Below are 19,835 nucleotides of genomic sequence, written 5' to 3'. Positions count from 1 at the left end.
TTCAGTGTTCGTAAAAATGACCGCCGGGGAAAACCGCATTTCGTTGTAACTTCAATACTCATAGCTGCAATGCTTGATTTTAGTATTCTCTGGAGTCCATAATGTCATGTGAACACACTCCCCCTTGGATATCGTGTAAAAAGTGGGCGTAACGTAAAAAGAAGTATAATTGCGTCACATAAATATCCGTAATGATATACTGGTGATAAAATCCGCCCTCGATGCCGTGCCATTTGTAAAATACAATTTTTAATCAACAGATGATTCTACGGTAGTACCTAACAGTTTGAAGTAAGATGGCTCTTCATATATTCTGTTGCAGATCATGTTGCAATGAAGAATGCAGCCAACTAATATTTACGTATCATCGCCAGGAAAGTAACAAAATAGTAAACACAAATCATTTTTATTAAAAGTAAAATAAAGAAGTTGAAACATCGAAGAATAAGAAAAAAATAGGTTTCTTTAAAAATTACTTTCCGATGATTAACATGTAGAGATATTTTCAGATTTGGTGGTGGAAACAAAAGACTGAGAAATGTCACAAAACTGTATTGTCAGTGTCAAATTTCTCAGAGACATTCGTAATATCGTAATTTCGTCAAAAATGCAGCATATTGGCAATAAGAAAGTTATTCACGATCAAACTACAGAAATAATTTGTAATACGTTTGATTATATGAGAATAACTTTTCCTTTTGAACCAGTGACAAAAATTAAAGAATGGATTTCCGAATGCACAAAAGCTTCCCTCAGAAGTGTCAAGCGAATTTTAAAACAACGTAAAGATTCAGCTGAGAGAAATAATGGAATTCCTATTTTGAATTCACCACCAAAAAGGCACCGAAAATGTACAGTCACTAATTTGGAAAAGTATGAATTAGGTGATTTCCGAACTTATTATAAGTATTACATTTTTATAGCTTTCATTAGAATTTATTTTTCAATCTATTTAACGAAAATTTAAATTTACCTAGACTCCCTAGACATTCCTTTTTACGGCGCTTATGAGAAATTTGACGCTGACAATACAATTTTGTGACATTTCTCAGTCTTTTGTTTCCGCCACCAAATTTGAAAATACCTATAGTATATTATTCAATGAGCGGATAATGATGGTACTCGTGAGGATGATTTTGTGTCACGAGCCGCAGGCGAGTGGCGTAATTCGTCCGAGCAAGTAATAGCCATTATCCGGGAATAAAATACTATACTTTTTCTACGACAATGAAGAGGAATTGATAAATAAGTTTCATTATTAGACAAATTGAAATTGACGTTTTAAAATTATTACTTTGTATGATATGATACTATGATATTTGCAGTGAGTTTTGAAATTATTTTTCAACGGGCCGTGGGTAATGAATCCTGTTATCCAATGAAAAACACTTTAATAATAATAATTAGTAATTACAATTATTGTTGCAGAGGTGAAATCTTTTTATTTCTGAAATTATTTTCTTTTTAAAAACAAATTGCAAAGTAGCAACGTAAGAGGCGCTATTTTGAACAAATACAAGTATCAGAGCATTAGCAGAATTTGCTTGGCTTTTCATCATCCACTTCGTGCCCTACACTCAACACCACTTGTGCCTTTTGAATAATGCACGATGATGCAACTTCCGTTTCTCTTAAGGCATTCGAATGCTGGATCAGCCTTACATGACCGACTTAATCGAGGCCAATTCCATGGGTCACGAGCCCGGCCTCATCGACATATACAGCGCATCATGGGGACCGACAGATGACGGGAAAACCGTTGACGGACCAAGAAACGCGACGATGCGAGCTATTGTTAGGGGTGTCAATGAGGGACGCAACGGCCTGGGAAACATTTACGTATGGGCTAGCGGCGACGGCGGCGAAGACGATGATTGCAACTGCGACGGATACGCCGCCAGCATGTGGACCGTCAGCATAAATAGTGCCATCAACGATGGCCAGAATGCCCATTATGATGAGAGTTGCTCGTCGACGCTGGCTTCCACGTTCAGTAATGGAGCGAAGGATCCCAACACGGGAGTGGTAAGTTTTGCATGTGTAGTAGGGGATGAAGAGGGTATCGGAGTTTAGGAGAGCAGGGTAGTTTTAAAAATGCAAGAGGGAAGACAAGAATATTTACCTAAGTTGTTTGTTAAGTGTAAACTTTTTATGTGTAGTTATGCGCACAAAATTCATTTTAAACTTTGTCGTTGGGGGCGGCAGTGTTTAAGATAAAATTGTTTTTGTTTTTCAAATAATTCACCATTCAGTTCGATACATTTATGTATTCAAAGGGTCCAGTCATCCAAACAAAAGTTCCACTCGTTCCGAATTACTTCAAAACAAGGTTTTCAACATTTTAAATGCAATTACAAAGACTAGGTACACTTCTTCCCTTACGAATATTTTTAAAAGCTTTTCTTTAACTCGCTTTATTTGTTTGTCTGTTTGAATTATTTTAACTCAATTTTCACTCACTTAGAATTAAGCAGGTGACGTGAAAATTTGCAGGCAGTTAATTAGTTTACTCTTAACTATTTATGTAATGAGTACATAATAGAGGTCTTTGTGGACGAGCCCTATAGTTTATGGCAGAGCGAGCTTGCAAGCAAGGCCAATAAATAGAACGAGTTCACAAAGCCTAATTATGTGCGAATTACATACAAAGCTTTATGTTCGATTGTGAAGTTAAGTTTCTTTTTGATACAAAATTAACAGATTCTAAAAATTCGCGTTCTATTTAAAATAACGTCCAAAATGCATATTTTTCAAACCAAAAAATATTCCTCCAACAGAAATGCACAATCAAAGTAAATTTTCAAAGTGATTGCCATTTTCTTCTAACGTAAATCGTTTCAAAAGTCAGGACGAACACTTTGGAAAGTTTCGAGCTAGGTTGCTCTCATTTCAGCACGAATTTTTTCTTTTAGTTGCTCAACTACGAGTACCTATATCTAGTCTAATGATGTAAACTTTGCTTTTGATATAACTCCATAAAAAATGTAATGGGGTGAGATCAATAGAGATCGCGCAGGTCCCTCAATAAATTCTTAATTTACTGAGATCCAATCCTCAACAATTATCCACTGATTTGGAAGATTTTTTCGTTTTAAAAATGTACACTTGTATTAAAAAAAAACGCGTACACCATTTAAATTCAAGTAAGTAATTTTTATAGGTTTTTGTATCGTTTGAAAACGGACTTTTTCTGTCATTTTGACAAAAGTTCTGAGACAGGTTATGTTTTAATTTTTAGATAATTTTATTTGAATATTATATTAATATTTGGTACTGGCGCCGTTTGCATTTATAACCGCACTAAATTCACACTTTTCTTGTTCAGAAACTTTTGATATTGGCATTTTTGAATAGCCTAAGTGTCACAGTATGACGTTAATAGACGCCAGAACAACAAAATTACGCATGCAAATAATAGGTGTACATTGTAAAGTTTCTTTTAATTCATCATTTTGGTTTGTTGATGTCAAAATTAGAAAATATCGGAATTTTAGAACACATTATTTTCTTTAAATTTTAAAATTTGAATTCCACTGTCATATGTAATTTAACAATCTGCCTAAATCTGCCAAAAAAGCGGAAAATGAAAATTATCGGAAAATAAAAGTTGACTTGCTCGAGTTTTTTTCAGAAAGCTTAAGGGGAAAGAAAATACATAGTTCAATTATTTCACATTATTAACGCTCACGCTCATAACTCTAAGGCTAGGGCCACACTACAGACTTTTCATCGGCCGACAATTTAGTTGGTTCTTAATAAGTATGAGGACTTATGTGAGTGCGCACACTAAAGCGATTGTAGTCGGCCGACAGATTGATCGAAAAATAGTTGGAATTCCGATTCAACAAGAAGGTTGGCCAACTATTGATAGAGCATGGTGTACAATACGAGTGCGCACATTCTCCGACTATCCAGTCGGTGATCCACACATATTAGGCGTACAGTGGCTCTCTGCAGTGCAAAAATTTCGATTTTTAATTTGTGATTATGAAAGTAATAAAATATATTGAACCAAAGGATATTTTAAACCTATGTCAAATCTCATATGTATTTAATTAATATCGCGTAAGATTTATTAAGATACCAACAAAAGTAGGAAATATTCCAGCAAAAAATGAGACGTGCTTTATTTAAATATCTATAATTCAGAATTAAACTAGATTCCTTTACACATATTTTTATGCGTTAATACTAAGGTAAAGACGCAGTCGGAACGCGCTACTATGAACTATGACATTAACAGTTAATAATTATTCGTTATTTTTGTTCATTACCAAAAGTGAAAAAAGACCATGAATTCGAATGAACTTTCAAATTTTATTAGGACCCCTCATAAAGTTTAAATTTTTGTGTTTTTTTTTTCTTTCTCCTTTACTGCTCCGACACGTTTTTTTAAACCACCTTTGTAATCCATTTTTCATTGCTGTCTTTTCCGCCTTCGCATTACCCTTATTCCTTAATTAATGACTCGTTATTAGAATTGAAGAAATTGAAAAAAGACCAGCTTTATTTAGTAAATCAGCAGTGAGTCCTGGCACAGTGCAAAAATTTTGATTTTTAATTTATGATTATGAAAGGTATTCAATATGTTGAACTAAAGGATATCTTTATCCTATGTCAGATGTCATATTTAATTAAAATCGCATTGATTTTATCAACTGTGCATAAGCAGTCGGTCGATTAATAGTCGGCTGTCTGCGCACCAACGCCACCAACAGCCAACCAAACAGTTTAGTTTGCCTGGTGTGCGCGGAAGCTACCCAATCGGACTAAATTATCGGCCAATTATTTAGTCTGTAGTGTGGCCCTAGCCTTATAGTTTTTTGTATTAAAAGTGCGCAAAGTGAGTGTTTTTTGTTAGCGCATGAGAAAAGTCGTTCTAATGCGCCAACAAAACACGGATTTTTCCACGAAATACAAACACTATTTTTTCTACAACCGTCGAAAAAGAAATTTGATTTTTGAAGGCAAATTAGATGAAGAAAATCAAAGTATCAAGTATTGTGACAAGTCAGTGTAACTCAGGAAACGCGCAAACGAAGATTACATTTTTTCACACGTGACAAAAAAATCGTTTTTTTAACACGTGAAAAAATGAGAAATGTTGCTACTTGATAACGATGCAAAAATGTCGCGTTTTTTTGACAAATATGTGTTAATCTGAAGATCTGGTGAATGTGAAGAATAGTTAACCAATTCAACGAGCGAGTCTTACTTGCGAGAAGAAGATGGTATCTCCATAATTTTTTCGCCAAGCTTAATAAAAAATGCTGTATACCTGTCAAATTGTAATTTGTGATAAGTAGCCTATCAGGATTACTCCATCTTCCTCATACATAAATTTTCTTGCCGCGCCGTTGCTTTTAAAAGTAGGTAGTTTTTATTACCTAATGTTATGAAAATAAACAAAATTGTCTGTCATGTTTTCTTCTAAAATTGACATTGAGTAATAGGTTCAACATTTTACTGCCAAATTTGGTGTAAATATTTATCAAACGTCATACTCTTGTTCGGTGTAACCGCATTTGCTTTGGCCAATATTGCTCTAAGCTAATTAAGTACCAATACATACTTCCTTGTTTCGTTTTCAATGAATAAGTAAAGAAAAACATATTTTAAGTTTATTTTCTTAGAATTGGTATTTATACAAAAATAAAAATAATCAATTGTGAAAACACTATCAAAACAGTTTTGTAAAAGTTGTTCCACCTTGAAACATTTTCTGCTACATAACAAGCAACATTATTTTCCTTCGCTGTTATGATCTAAAAAATTGAATTGTTAATTAAGATGGTTTTGGTTTCAAAGAAAGACCAGTTTATTTGTACATTTTTTGCAGTAATTATTAATTAATATTTTTGACGTTAGAACGAAAGCTGTAATAAACAAAATGAAAGGCAACAACGTAGACTTTCTTTTTTAAAATTTCCTTAGCTTTTGAAAGAAGAAATAATTTAAAAGTTATTACCTATATTAAATTAGTTGTAGCAAGTTTAAAAATTATGGGAACCCGAAGCAAAACGGTGTTAGATACAAAATAAGATCGGGAGTGAAACCACAATGACACGTGCAGAACTGCAGAAACAGCAATGTGAGTTATCATTATTATGTTTTGCACACTGTCCCAGTTAGGCCATTACCTCCTAAAGGTAAAGGTGTTCTTTAGGAGGTAATGGTTAGGCCCGGTATTTCAGTCGTGGGTTAAACCAAATAAAAATGATTAACTATTAAATTCCCTGGTTAGGGATATTTCGGTGTCGGGTTGGTTCTAATCAAGGTTAAATTTAACTGGAAAGGTAACCCAAAGGATAGGGATGGGTTAACATGCTTTTTCTCGGTTAGACATGCGCATTACTCGTTGTGGTATTAATGGCGTCCCAAAAGTGCAGTGCAGAATGATTTATTTTTCTATTTTGCTAAATTTTATATTAAATTAGCACTTATAACGGCCATTTCGCATTTTGAAGGGGCGCCAAGTGAAAGTTTGAAAATGGACAGTCGTCGAAGATCCAAAAATTATAGTTTGATATTAGCATTGTATTTTCATTAAAATGTTAATTGTGAAATTCAATTTAATTTAATCTTACAATAGGTATTACATTATTTATTTTTACTTGAATATACAGGTGTCCCAGAGTTGCGAAAAAGCTCCATAACTTGTTTGTTATTAAAGATATCAACTTTTTTTTTTCTAGATGATATCTACGCTTCTACTGCATATTCGGAAAATATTGGGGTATATACCGGGTGACTGACGCAAAACCTTTGACGCTGTATCTTTCTTATTCTTCATCCGATTTGAATAAATGACACATCAAATGAAATAGATTGAAAAACACTTCATTATTATCCTATTAGATATTTTTTTCGACATCTATTTTTTGACAGACGATAGTCAACTTTTTTGTTCAAATTACACTCTATATATTTTTTTATTCGTTCTTATAAAGAATCTTCTTCTGAATTAAAAGAAAAAACAAAAAATGTATTTTAATTGAAAAAAATTGAAAATCAAAAATCAAGTAATCAAATTTGTAAACAATACAAAATCTATTCTAGTTGCTCAAAATTTACTCAATGCTGTTGTAGACACTGTCGATACCTTCTAGAAATGCCCACCTTTGCATTCAGTAAAAAATTTCGGGGTTTTTTCTGACATACTCGCACTATCCTTTTTCTTAACTCTTTTTGGGTACCTGGTGGGGTCAAATGTCTCGAAAGTTTCGAATGAATATAAAGAAATCCAATGGATGCAAATCTGGGGATCTAGCGGACCATCGAATAGCTCCATGAGGACCCATTCATCGTTCACCAAAATGATTTAAATGATTTAAAAATACAACATTCATGCGTGTATTATGTGGTATGGCGCCGTCCTGATGAAACACGACTCTATTGCTATTGGTATCTCATCCAGAAAGTTGCTTATTACGTTTGATAATAAATAATATGATATTTTGTTTGATCGAGACTGCTATCAATAAAAAAAAGACCCACTAGTGCACTAGTCCATTCTATCTCCAAAAATGCCACACCACACGTTAACGCTAAATCGTCTTTGGAAATTTTCTTCCACAGCATTATTATTATTATTATCAAACTGTTTTGACAAATGAATATTCAGAGCTCACTTAGTCATTTCGAGCATTTAGAACAAACTTCTCTCTTGTTTATTTTGGTCACTTGATTTTTAAATTTTGTACATTTACTCTTTAATTTCTTGACTTTTGTTTAATAAATGGGTATAGTTCTTTGCATTTTTATATTCAGAAGACAAATCTCTACAATACTGAATAAAAAAAAATGTACAGTGCTATTTGAAAAAAAGAAGGTAATATTCATCTGTCAAAAACTGGACGCAAGAATTTTTTTTTTATTTAGTTGGTAATGAAGTGTTTTCAAATTATTTCATTTGATGTGTCATTTATTCAAATCGGATAAAAAATAAGCAAGATAAAGCATCAACGGTCATTCCACCGGATTCTTCATTGTTCGGCTTCTTGCCGCACCTGGTCCTCCCATCTCAGTCGTGGGCGTCTTATTTTATTCTTTCCCAGCACTCTGGTTTCGTAAATTTCTCTTGGAAGTCTTTCTTCCTTCATCCTATGTATGTGACCTAACCACTTCCTTTCCTTTCGCCGATAACTAGGTAATTCTATTCTGATACTACTGTCTCGGTTCTTACTGTCTCTTCTTGTAATCTCTTTTATTCTTCTCAGAAATCTCATTGCAGTAGGTATGATACTACTATCTCGGTTCTTACTGTCTCTTCTTGTAATCTCTTTTATTCTTCTCAGAAATCTCATTGCAGTAGGTATGATTTTACTTTCATTATTTTTTGTTAATGTCCAGGATTCACTACCGTATACTATGGTCTCGCAAACTAAGCGTTTTTGACCCCAAGTTTGTCGGTCGAATTCGGATACATCTTGTAAATATTGGGTCCTGGGTGCTCCTTCCCATCCTCAATTCATATCTGAATTCCAATTTTGAGTATTTCTTTTCTTTTCACTACCTATATCGTTTAATAATTCGCGGAGGTCATTTTTGGCCATTTCTCCCATATAAATCATCATTTCAGATGTGATTTCGCCTTGTCCAAGGGTTTTCCTAGTTGTAATTTATCTGTGTGGTACGTCATTTCTTCCATTGTTATTGAGTCCGGGAGGTTTTGATATTCATTCTCTTCTTCGTATAGTAACTCTTCCTGTTCTCCGTTTGCGTCTATGAATTGTTCGAAATACTATCTGTCTAATATTTCTTTTTCTGTGGTTAGAATTTTTTTGAATTTCTATGTGGTTTTTTTCATTTGAATTGTTTCCATGTGCTGTAAACAATTTTGATCTTGTGTCCAAATTCTTCCCAGGTTTGTTTTTTCGCTTCCTTTATTAAGTGTTTTTACTCTGGTAATTTTATATTAGATACCTGTGGTCTTCTTGCATTTTTGTCTGTAGGTATTTTTCCATATTTTTTCTATTCTGTAACTTTGACTTGATTTTCTGTTGACCACCATATCTACTTAAAAAAAAAAAACATTTTTTACGAAAGAATTCATGTGCTAATCTCATTCTATAATAGTCCAAGTTTCTACATAAATTTATTTCCATGAAAAAAAGAAACTGTTTAAGGTCTTCCGTTGGCTTCATTGGAACAAAATTCGTTAGCAAATTTCAACTGCCACCCATTTAATTAGTCAAAACTGTTTGCCAATCAATTTTCTTTGATTATTCTCTTTGTGTTCGCAGGCGACCACAGACCTGTACGGCAAATGCACAACAACGCACTCCGGAACCTCCGCAGCTGCTCCGGAAGCGGCAGGTGTGTTCGCGTTAGCGCTGGAGGCCAAGTAAGTCCGGGAAATAAAACACGAGCTGCTCCGCTTCGGTTTAATTGACCGTAGCCGGATCGTAATTAGAGATTTAACCGAATAAACACCACCTCCGGCGGCGGACTAATTAAAGAACGTGTTTTTCAGCAACAACCTGACGTGGAGGGACGTGCAACATCTGACGGTTCTCACCTCGAAAAGGAACTCCCTTTTTGATGCCAAAGGACGTTTCCACTGGACCATGAACGGCGTCGGATTGGAGTTCAACCATCTCTTCGGGTTCGGGGTGTTGGATGCGGGCGCGATGGTGGCCCTGGCCAAGCAGTGGAAGACGGTCCCGCCGAGGTTCCACTGCGAGGCGGGAACTGTCACAGAAGTTCAGTAAGTGTGGAGTTTGCTGGAAAGTTTAATAGGGAAACGCGGCAGTGGGGTGGAAAGTTGCCCCAACAGGGGAAATTAATTAAAAAACAAGATTGTTGTGGACGGTTTTGTGGAATGCACCAGTACAAGATGAGTTTGGAAGACTTTATCTTGAGGCGAAGATTTTAGAGACAAGCTGAAGCGATTCTCATGCACTTGTCTCCTTCTTTTGCCTAATTAATTTCTACAGCGATTTTACGTAATCAGCTTGCAGTGTCTTTGCTACACACGTGCAATTCTTTCAATTAGACATATATCTGTGCATCTAGCTGCACAAATACATGTCTTAACTTCAATGAGAATTTCTTGCAAGTCTCAAGTGAAGGAATTAGTTTTGGGAAAATTTAAGAAGATTTTCAAGAAACCTGAACCGGTGTTAGATCAGTTGAGTTGACATTATTGGGGGTTATTTAATACTGATCAAAACTAAATGTTGTGAACGAAATCCGTTTCAGATATGTATTGCAAACTGTTTCATAATAATTGTCTCCACTGTGGATTTTATTTGGATTGAGACAAAAAAGGTCAGGTTTCAACATGATTGCACACTTGTTTGATGAGTGTGATTCAATTACAAATCAATCCGTTTTCTTGTTACGAAAGGTTACAGAATTTCCATTCGATTCGTTCAATTGAATTCTACATTTCGTTCGTTCGAATTAAGTATTCCATTCTGTCAGGACTTCTATCATGTCTTTTCCTTTCTTTATTTTTCTTGAGTTTAGAATAAAATCAATTTAAATTGGATCCAGGGCGGGTATTGGGTCAAGTCTAAGATTCCCGAAGCAATGGAGTAGAAATAAATGATCAGCTGGAGTTATCTGATCAGATAAACTAACGTAATGAGAATCCAATTATCGGAGAAGAAAATACGAACGTTAATGCTATTATGACAATAATTATAGAGATCCGGAGTGATTGTTCATTTATTCTCAAATTGTTACATTAACTTGTTTATTCGGGATTTGCGACTTAATTGTGAGCTCTACCATTGTACTGATGCAAACTGTACGACAAGATTAGTAAAAATTGTCTACGTTAAAATCGTCTGATACAGGATGTCCCTGAAATGCATGGCAAAATTTTAACCACGAGCTACTTACTCGCTTCATGTAAAACTCGGAAAAAATATTTAAAAAATTCTGTCAAAAAATAAAATGACATTTAATTTTTGAGGTAGAATTTTTTTTAATTGCTTTTAGTCTTCTACGTTGTCCCGCAACCTCGTAGGTAAAATTTCGGCCCATTTTAAAAATACACCCTTGTATATCATATTTTATAAAAGGCACACCAATGCGGTTTCTTTGTTTTAAAGCATATTTCCTAGAGGTTACTTCGCATTGGCGTACATTTTATAAAATATGATATACAGGGTTATTCACGAGAGGGGTACTTCTGAATTTTTATTTTGCCGCAACCAACAATACAATGGCAGTGACTACTAAATCAAATGTGTTATTTCTTTTAAATTAGAAATCAAAGTAAGTTGAATAGATTTGTCAGAAATGTCAGATTCGCAGATAACCTGTATTTAATCAAAATTCAACAAATAAATTAACAAATTAAGTTAATGTAAAAGTTGTTCGAAGTGTCTACCATCGGCTTGGAAACATCCGCAGCGGCGACAGAATTCCTTCCACGCTCTCCATAAATGAGGATCATATCAGTCTTTTCGTCGTTATTGTAACAACAATTTTTTCGAATTGACAAAGATTTTTTGCTTTAACGTCAAAGAGACAGGACTAAGAGCCGTCGTGGATTCAGTTATAATTATTTTCAAAATTTGAAATCAAGATATTGTTGCAATGTGTATAATCGGTTGCGGCAAAAAGAAATTCAGAAATACCCCTCTCGTGAATAACCCTGTATAGTTGGTTGCAAAAAAACGGGAACTGTCAGAATAAAATTGACACATTTTTACAATTTTTCCATTGTGTGAAAGCTTCTTACGAGAGATAGGTTAGAATTAATGTCAAAATTCAATGACATTTTTTTTAATTATTTGATAGGTATTGTCAAGGAAACAATTAATTGACAAATTGACAAAATAATTTACATTAGGAAAATTTTCGTTTCCCGATTTTTTGCAACCAACTGTACAGGGGTGTATTTTTAAAGTGTGCCGAAATTTTACCTACGAGGTTGTGGGACAATGTAGAAGACTAAAAGCAATTAAAAAAAATTGTACCTCAAAAATTAAATGTTATTTAATTTTTTTACATAGAATTTTTGTAATATTTTTTCTAGTTCTACACGAAGCCAGTAGCTCGTGGTTAAAATTTTGCCGTGCATTTCAGGGACACCTGTAAACTGGAGTTGCTCTATTTAGAAAATGTTTGGACAATTTTAAAGCAACTTTCTTCAGCATTCATTTTCAAACATCAAATGCGAAAATAAAAAAAATCTGACGTTTTCATTTAATTTTTTTCACAGCCGGCTAAAATTATGCCACATAAAAAATGTCACCAACCACCGCAAAATTACCTACATTTAGAATTTTTATTTTTTTATTTGTATTTGTAAAATGGTATAAAGCGGCAAAATAGAATAAATAGTATAAAAGATTCGTTGCAGAAGGTCCTTCAAGCACTCATTCGTTCCTCAACTCGCCGCTACGCGGCTCGTTTCGGAATATCAAATTCGTGCTTGAATAGATGCCTTCTGCAACTTATTTTTTAATATACTACTCGTATTCGAATATTTTATTTTATTCGACCTTTTTCTGAACATCCATCGTTCGATTTAAATGTTGTTATATTTTTCACGTCGTCTGTTTGCTCGTTTCCCTATTACGTGGTTTTTTTCATGTAGTTTTTTCTTCCTCTAGAGCTTTGAAAACCTTCTTCAGAACGCAATATTATATTTTATTATATTTAGCCACTTAGGGAGTAGCTCTTGCCAGCGGCTTTGCTCGGCTGTGTTAGGGAATGTCACAACGTCAATATCAAGCTGAATGTTTAGTTGAAAGTTTCTCCAAAAGCTCGATTAGCTTTCTGCTGGGGATGTTCCCTATCAACGACTGAAGCATTGTAAAATAAAAATAAGTAGGTACAGTAAATTAATAGCTATTTGTGCAATAAGTTTTTTTCCGTATTACGCATGGGAACATGCCATCTACGGAAAAAATGGATTTCCTACGTATTGCACACATGATTTTTTCTACTGGAGTTTGGAAAATAAATTAAATTTGGATCTTTTGACTTAACCTCTTATGAACTACCAGAGTTACAGCCCCGGCGAAGGAGGGTTCCTAAATTTATCTCAAGATTTAAAATTCAAAATTTTCTTTCTTTTCATTATAGCTGTAGAAACCCATAACGAGCTTTCGTGAATCCTCTTTGAGGACACCACGGGTTTCCGGAAGTTCGCAAATCATTGCGTTAAACCATATAGAGATTAATAAAAATTAAATCAAAAATTAACTTCTGCTGTTAGAATTCCAATGTAAAAAAATATAGGACGTACTGTCGCGAGCAATAAATTTTGGTCGTCAATGACATCTCAAAATTTGGTTAGATTGTCACAGATTTAAAAAATTTCCCTGCCTAATTATGCCCACGTCAACAAAGTGTCAAAAAAAATGAGGAAAAAATGACAATTAATGTCATACAATATGATGATAGGTTATGATATTTACGACTGTTTTACAATGGAGCATTTTCGATTGCGTCAAAGAATGACCTTGACGACCAAAATTCATTGCTCGCGACTGTAGGTGACATGATCGCATGCCGCATAGATTAAAATCTACGAAACAAATAAGCGAGGCGAGCTCCGCATATATTTATTATTATTACTGTGCAACTCCTTGAGGTCATATCGCGATGAAACAGAGTGCAGAGCACAATAAAGAATTCTCTCTTTCTAAAAACTGATAAAATATCTTCTGTATCCCGTTTGCAAATTTTGTTTAAATGTCGAAATAACAGACACTTTAATTTTAATAAAATTATTTCTTATTACCTCTATTTTATTCAAAAAACAAGAAAAAATATAATCAATTTCTATCTTTTCTGTATTGTTTTCCAGATTAAAAACTATTCAAATACATAACATATAAAAGATAAAACAATTTTGTTTAAACGGGAAAAACAAAAAAATTGCATTGTTATTTCAAAATAAAACGGTCTAATGCCTGGTTTCTGGAACGGCCCAATAACTAACTGACCGGTTAAATCCAAGTAACCAATCACATTACAGGATTTTTGTATTTATTGGAGAGTTAACTAACTGGCCCGATAAAATTGTTTCCAGAAACCGGGCCTAAATCAAAATCTCCAAAAATGATACTCAAATTTTTTTTGAGCGTGTTAACATTTTTTTAGAAAAATCCCCTCTTCTAAATCCCTGATAATGAAGATTACCACGAACGCATGCCAGGACGAGAACACCGAAGTCCGATATCTGGAGCACGTCCAAGCGGTCCTCACAGTGAACGCAAGCAGACGTGGTGACCTCGAGTTATTCCTAACCTCACCGATGGGCACAAGATCTATGATTCTGAGTCGGCGACAAAACGACGATGACTCGCGGGATGGGTTTACAAAGTGGCCTTTCATGACGACCCACACGTGGGGTGAATACCCCCAAGGGACCTGGTTGCTGGAGGTAAATCCCCTAACCGTTAAAGTCTTTGAGGAATCCTTACGCATATCATGTTCCAGGCAAGCTTCAATTCCCAATTGCCACAAACCGGATTCGTAAAAGAATGGACATTGATGCTGCACGGCACGAAGGAACCTCCGTACACAGAGTTATCAGTTCTCGATCCTCATTCTAAGCTCGCTATAGTTAAAAAGGCTCATGAAAATCGAATGAAGATGTAATTTCAGTGACATTCCTTTGATTTGATTTGTTTTGGATTAAATAAATATTAATTGAATTATATATTTCAGAAAATGTGCGGTGGTACACACCATCTGCATTGAATATTTGTTAAAATTTGATAAAGATCAATATATTTTTAAGTAGAGTGTAGTGATATACCAATATTAATAAATCCATCAATCTCTAACTGTACTGTAATATAAGCATGTGATTATACTTGACATAAGTATAAAATATCAACAAAATTATTGTATTTTATTTTTACGAGATATTGTACAATGACGATGACAAGAGCTTATATTTTGTATATGTGATTATTATTGATCCAAAACACTATACAATATTATTTATTACAGTGCAATATATCGACTCAGATAAATTTGTACAAAATTGTAAATTGTTTTCAATATTATACGTAGGTAATATAAACAACAACATTATTTGAAATTGTAATTTCGCTTGCTTCAGCTGGCTGACAACTGTAAATAAAACTAGAAATTTAACCAATTTTTATTGCTGGTTTGATTTTTTTTCTTATATCGATAAACTCTTGCTCATTTCATTACCTAAACACCGATACTTATGTAATGGGAAACAAATAGCATGTAGATTAATAAAAAATATAAAAATCAGTGTTTCAGCAAAGAGACTAGGAAATGAATTGTGAATAATTGTTATTGTATCTCCACTCCTCAACAACTCTACACTGAATGTTCACATAAATAAAAAAAGGAAGTTATTTTAATGAGATCATATTTTCCAAAGAAATTCTGAAATAGTTGGAAACCAAAAGAAAAACTAACCAAAAATTGAGTGAGTGATTGAAATTAATTTGTTTTACATTGTTCCAACTTCAAATTTTTCGAGGCACTTTCGGTGAAGAAATTGTTAAATAAATTCATCAAGCACTTCGCTTACTTTATTTGACATTTGTTGTTGAGTTTAATCTGAACAAGGAAAGCAAATTTAAAAAAATACATGGTTAGCAAGTTAAACTTTTAGAAAAATACGTATATGGTGTCTCCCGGCGTATCCACCATTTTTACAATATAATAAATAAGAATGAAATTTTTGCACGAGTGGGCGTGAAATTGAATTTTAAGATGCTGTTATCGGGCGTAAAATAGCACTTTTCAGCCCTAGGGCCGTATGCCTTTTCATAAATTTTCCTTGACATTAAAGGCAATAAGTTCAAGGCTGCTGAATTTGCAGCTTCTGCCACATCGGGTGGTGTACAGCAGCTATCATTTTCTTCGTCTTGTCACATAATTAAGCTGTGTTATTTACACAAATGAACTGAAACTTTCACGTTTTAATTGTGGTTTTCATTTAAATTTATAAATAACAGAACCATTGTTTTATTACTATGGATATACAGGATCTGCCTTCCAAGACGGAGCCCGGGTGCTATTGTATCGTGCCAAATGCATTTTCTTTTTTCATTTAGGAAGTTATTAGCAGTGTCTCGTGCAAAAAATGTTGTATGTATGACAGGCGTAAAGGGCGTTTTTGGCCCTTGTCGTGTTAGAGCCCTTGGCTTCGCCTCGGGCTCTAATCTCACTCCGCGAGCCAAAAACGCCTACATTACGCCCTTAATACATAAATAACTATTTCATAATGAAGTCCTACGAGAAACATCAACTTTCAAGCTTGTAAGTTGATTTAAATATTGCAATAATGTAACAGATTTTATTTTATTTTATTTTATTTAATGAGTTCGTGTGTATTGGGTATTTTTTCTCACAAGTGGGCCATTTTTAAACGCGAGTAAAACGAGCGTTTTAAAGGTCCACGAGTGCCAAAAAAGGCCCAATTTACACACGAACGAGTTGAATACAATGTTTGTTTGTTCGACGAGTCCTTTAAAATCTTTAAAATTAGCTTGCCGTTTCGTTTTGACAAGTTGTGACATTTATTAAAATCCATTCACAAAGGAGAAAATTCTCAAAATCTGACAGTGTCGAACAAAAAACTACTATTTAGTACCGGAGTTTTAAGTGCGATTTCTTAATTATAATACATATTATGTATGCCTCAAAAGTATAAAAAGTACAAATATTCCCGACAGACTTTGCTTTTGTGGCCAGTACTTTAACAGATATTTAACATTTTGATACTTAAGTACATATTTTTTATCAATTACACGAAACTTATTAAAATTTCACTAATGCGGTTTAATTCCAGATACTGAGGCAAACAGATTAAAATAAATTTTGGTTTTGCGCTATCACGGCTAGTTTTTTCACAATTCGTTTTTTCTTAAAATTGGAATTTTCACCTAGAATGAATGAATTACATAATTCAAAATTTCGATACTGTAATATTCTAAGAACGTCATTGAAAAATTTGCTTGGAAATCACAAAGATGAAGACTACAATAGCTATTTATGCACCAAGGGCGTTACAACGATGATTACGCCCGGAAAACGATGAATCCAGCTCGAGGGCTTTAGCCCGAGAGATGGATATCGTTCGATGGGCGTAATCATTCGGTGACGCCGTGGTGCATACAAGATTTTATTTATCACTACGTGTTCTTAAAAAAAAAAAATGGCATCTTTGCAATTATGAATTGATGAGGGCGTTATGAATTCATTACGCCCGGTTATTCTTATTACGCCGTCTTATTATGCCCCGGTTGTTATGGACATGTTTACGTATTTCGTATCCTAGGAGTTATCATGCAATTATACTAAAGTGAAAAATAAAAATATTGTAAGAATCATGTTGGAAAATGTTCACATCTTGGGATGTAATATGAGTTTGAAAGTGCATTTCCTATTTTCGCAATCTTTTTCCTAAAAATCTTGGTGCTATTAGCGAAGAATAAGGGGAACGGTTTCACCAAGATATAAAAGAAATGGACAGCTGATATAAAGGAATATGGAGCGTATCAATGATGGCAGACTTTTGCTGGATGTTACAGCACGATGTACCAAAAAAAAGTTTCCTCACAAAGCGTCAAAGATGCCATTCTCATAAGGAATAAAAATCTCGTTTGATTTTAAACCAAGAGTTATTATTTGCGGAACTGAAGGGGAAACCATTGAACACATCATTTCTTCTTGCACCGTTTTGGCTCAAAGCGAATATAAAAAACGTCATGATATATTCGCAAAAATTATACACATGAATTTAGCAGTTAAATTCAACTTATTAAAGGATACACAACCACATTATATTTATAAACCAGAAAGTTGTTTGGAAAATGATAATTACAAATTATATTTTGATCGAACAGTTTTAACTGACATTCATATTAAGCATAACAGACCAGACATTATTATTTTAAATAAACAACAAAAGCAAGCATATCTTTTAGATATAGCTGTTCCAAATTCACATAATATAACACAGACATATAACACAAAAATTAATATTTAGAGCTCTCCGTTGCTATGAGAAATCTTTGGAGTTTAGAAAAAAATTCTATTTTACCACTTATAATTTCAGCAACGGGAATAGTACCGCAATCTCTTTTTAAAAATTTAAAAATTCTGGATTTAGGGAACACATTGGTAGTTGAAATTCAAAAAGGTATATTATTATACTCATGTCATATCGTGAGGGAATTCCTTAACATTAACACACAACATAATACACAACAAAGTCAAAATGCGGAGGCGAGACGCCGGTAATTATGTTGATAAGCACTGCACTATTACTTGATAGTAATATCCGTAATAGTGTATGTACTCCGGCAAAATTGCCGTGCCGCCGGGTGGTGGAGGGTTCAGATAATGATGAATGAAATAATCATTTATAATACCACGAGGTGTCTTATGTCGATTATTTTTCAAACTGGTCACGAATTATCAATTGTGCTTGGGAATGAATCCACGAGTGCGTCAGCACGAGTGAGATTCGCAAGCACAATTGAATGAGTGAAACCAGTTTGAAAAATAGTCTACATAATTTGGACTACGAGTTGATTCGAAGGACTATTCCATGAACCAACTTTGGCAATTTGGCAGCAAATCGGGAGAAGAAATTAACGCAGAAATCGAAGAAAATGTTTCCAACAACACAAAAAAGACACGTGAGTCCATTTGGAAGCAATTCTCAAGGCTGCATTCATTTGTTAAAAATTATCGCTGGGATTACCGATACAATTTCCACGAGTGGGAATATTTGGTCCAATTTTTTGAAACCATGGTAACAAATGTGTAAAATTGTGTTTTTATTGGTCCATTTTTAACAAATGACAGGTGAATGGAATAGTCGACATAATTTTGACTACTCGTGGTATTATAAATGAAAATTTGACACCGACGTTTCTCAAAAGTTTCATAGTCGGTCAGTTTATTGAAAACGTAATAAGGTATGCAACCTAGCAACAATTACGGGAAATACACCTGGATGGCTTAAAACGCTTTGATTGGTCGAATTAAAATGTTCTTTTCTTGAATAGGTAGGTACTGTTCAAGATAGAAACATTTTTCTTTTGGATTACTTATTTCTCCTTTTATGAAGATGTCTCCTCTTTTCTATTTTTTCAAACTCTTCTATCAAACACGATCTGGGTAGACGACTATTGAGCCTACGTACGCCACAAAACTAGAAGAAACGGTGGTTCAAGTCAGCTCCCGTGTCCCGTGCCTCGAGAAACTGTTCCTGGAGTGAAGACTTGTGGATACTAAGACTGAGAATTTTGGAACCCTTGGATAGGGAAGAATCTGAGGCGATGAAGTGTTTTGAGTAAGGTTTGCCAAATCTAGCAATCAATCAGAAGACATAATTTTGGTTGGCGTACCTCAAGTATGTTAACAGAGCGTTCGACAACGAACGATGAAAGCAGTACCAAGATGACTAAATGGTGCGCAAGGATCTTGGCCAAAAACAGCGACATGCCGGAAGTGAGATGTTTATGAAAGAATATCTTAAAAATCTCTCAGAACAAGGAGTCGCGAAGTGTACGCGCATTATGAGAAACAATCAGTTGAAGAAGAGTCTGTTCGAGAGGGCGCTGTTGAATTGCAGCGACTTTAGCACCGACTGGCTTCAGTACGTAGCAGAAGAGCGGTACAAGTTTGAACGATAGTGCGTAATGTTGATGGACGTGATGAAATGTATAGAGATGCAACGACCTCTACAACAAGTGACCGTCAGGTTTCAAGTATTCAGTGGAAAGCGAGGCCAACAAGCTCTTCCTCAAGGGGTTACCAATTATTGACAAATAACGATGATAAGGTGGAGGCCATCTTCAAACAATATGGCGACACGAGAGCGATTACTTGATCAGTCCAAGTAGTTTGCGTAA

The 19,835-nt window shown here is 34.5% G+C and overlaps 1 protein-coding gene across 1 annotated transcript in view; it reads left to right on the top strand.

Moving 5' to 3' along the window:
* amon (amontillado) overlaps positions 1-15,088 on the top strand; it is a 93,414-nt gene extending 78,326 nt beyond the window's left edge. Inside the window, exons 7-11 of the mRNA XM_069037603.1 lie at positions 1,637-2,025; positions 9,246-9,346; positions 9,476-9,709; positions 14,074-14,356; positions 14,413-15,088. Coding sequence (XP_068893704.1) covers positions 1,637-2,025; positions 9,246-9,346; positions 9,476-9,709; positions 14,074-14,356; positions 14,413-14,574 — 1,169 coding nt within the window. The 3' untranslated portion in view covers positions 14,575-15,088. The remainder of the gene's footprint in view (positions 1-1,636; positions 2,026-9,245; positions 9,347-9,475; positions 9,710-14,073; positions 14,357-14,412) is intronic.
* Positions 15,089-19,835: the final 4,747 nt, after the last annotated feature.

The sequence above is a fragment of the Tenebrio molitor genome, chromosome 2, assembly GCF_963966145.1.
Source record: "Tenebrio molitor chromosome 2, icTenMoli1.1, whole genome shotgun sequence".
In the NCBI taxonomy this organism is placed as follows: Eukaryota; Metazoa; Arthropoda; class Insecta; order Coleoptera; family Tenebrionidae; genus Tenebrio; species Tenebrio molitor.
Note: the sequence above shows the minus strand (reverse complement) of the source record. Positions and strands in the feature narration are given on the sequence as shown.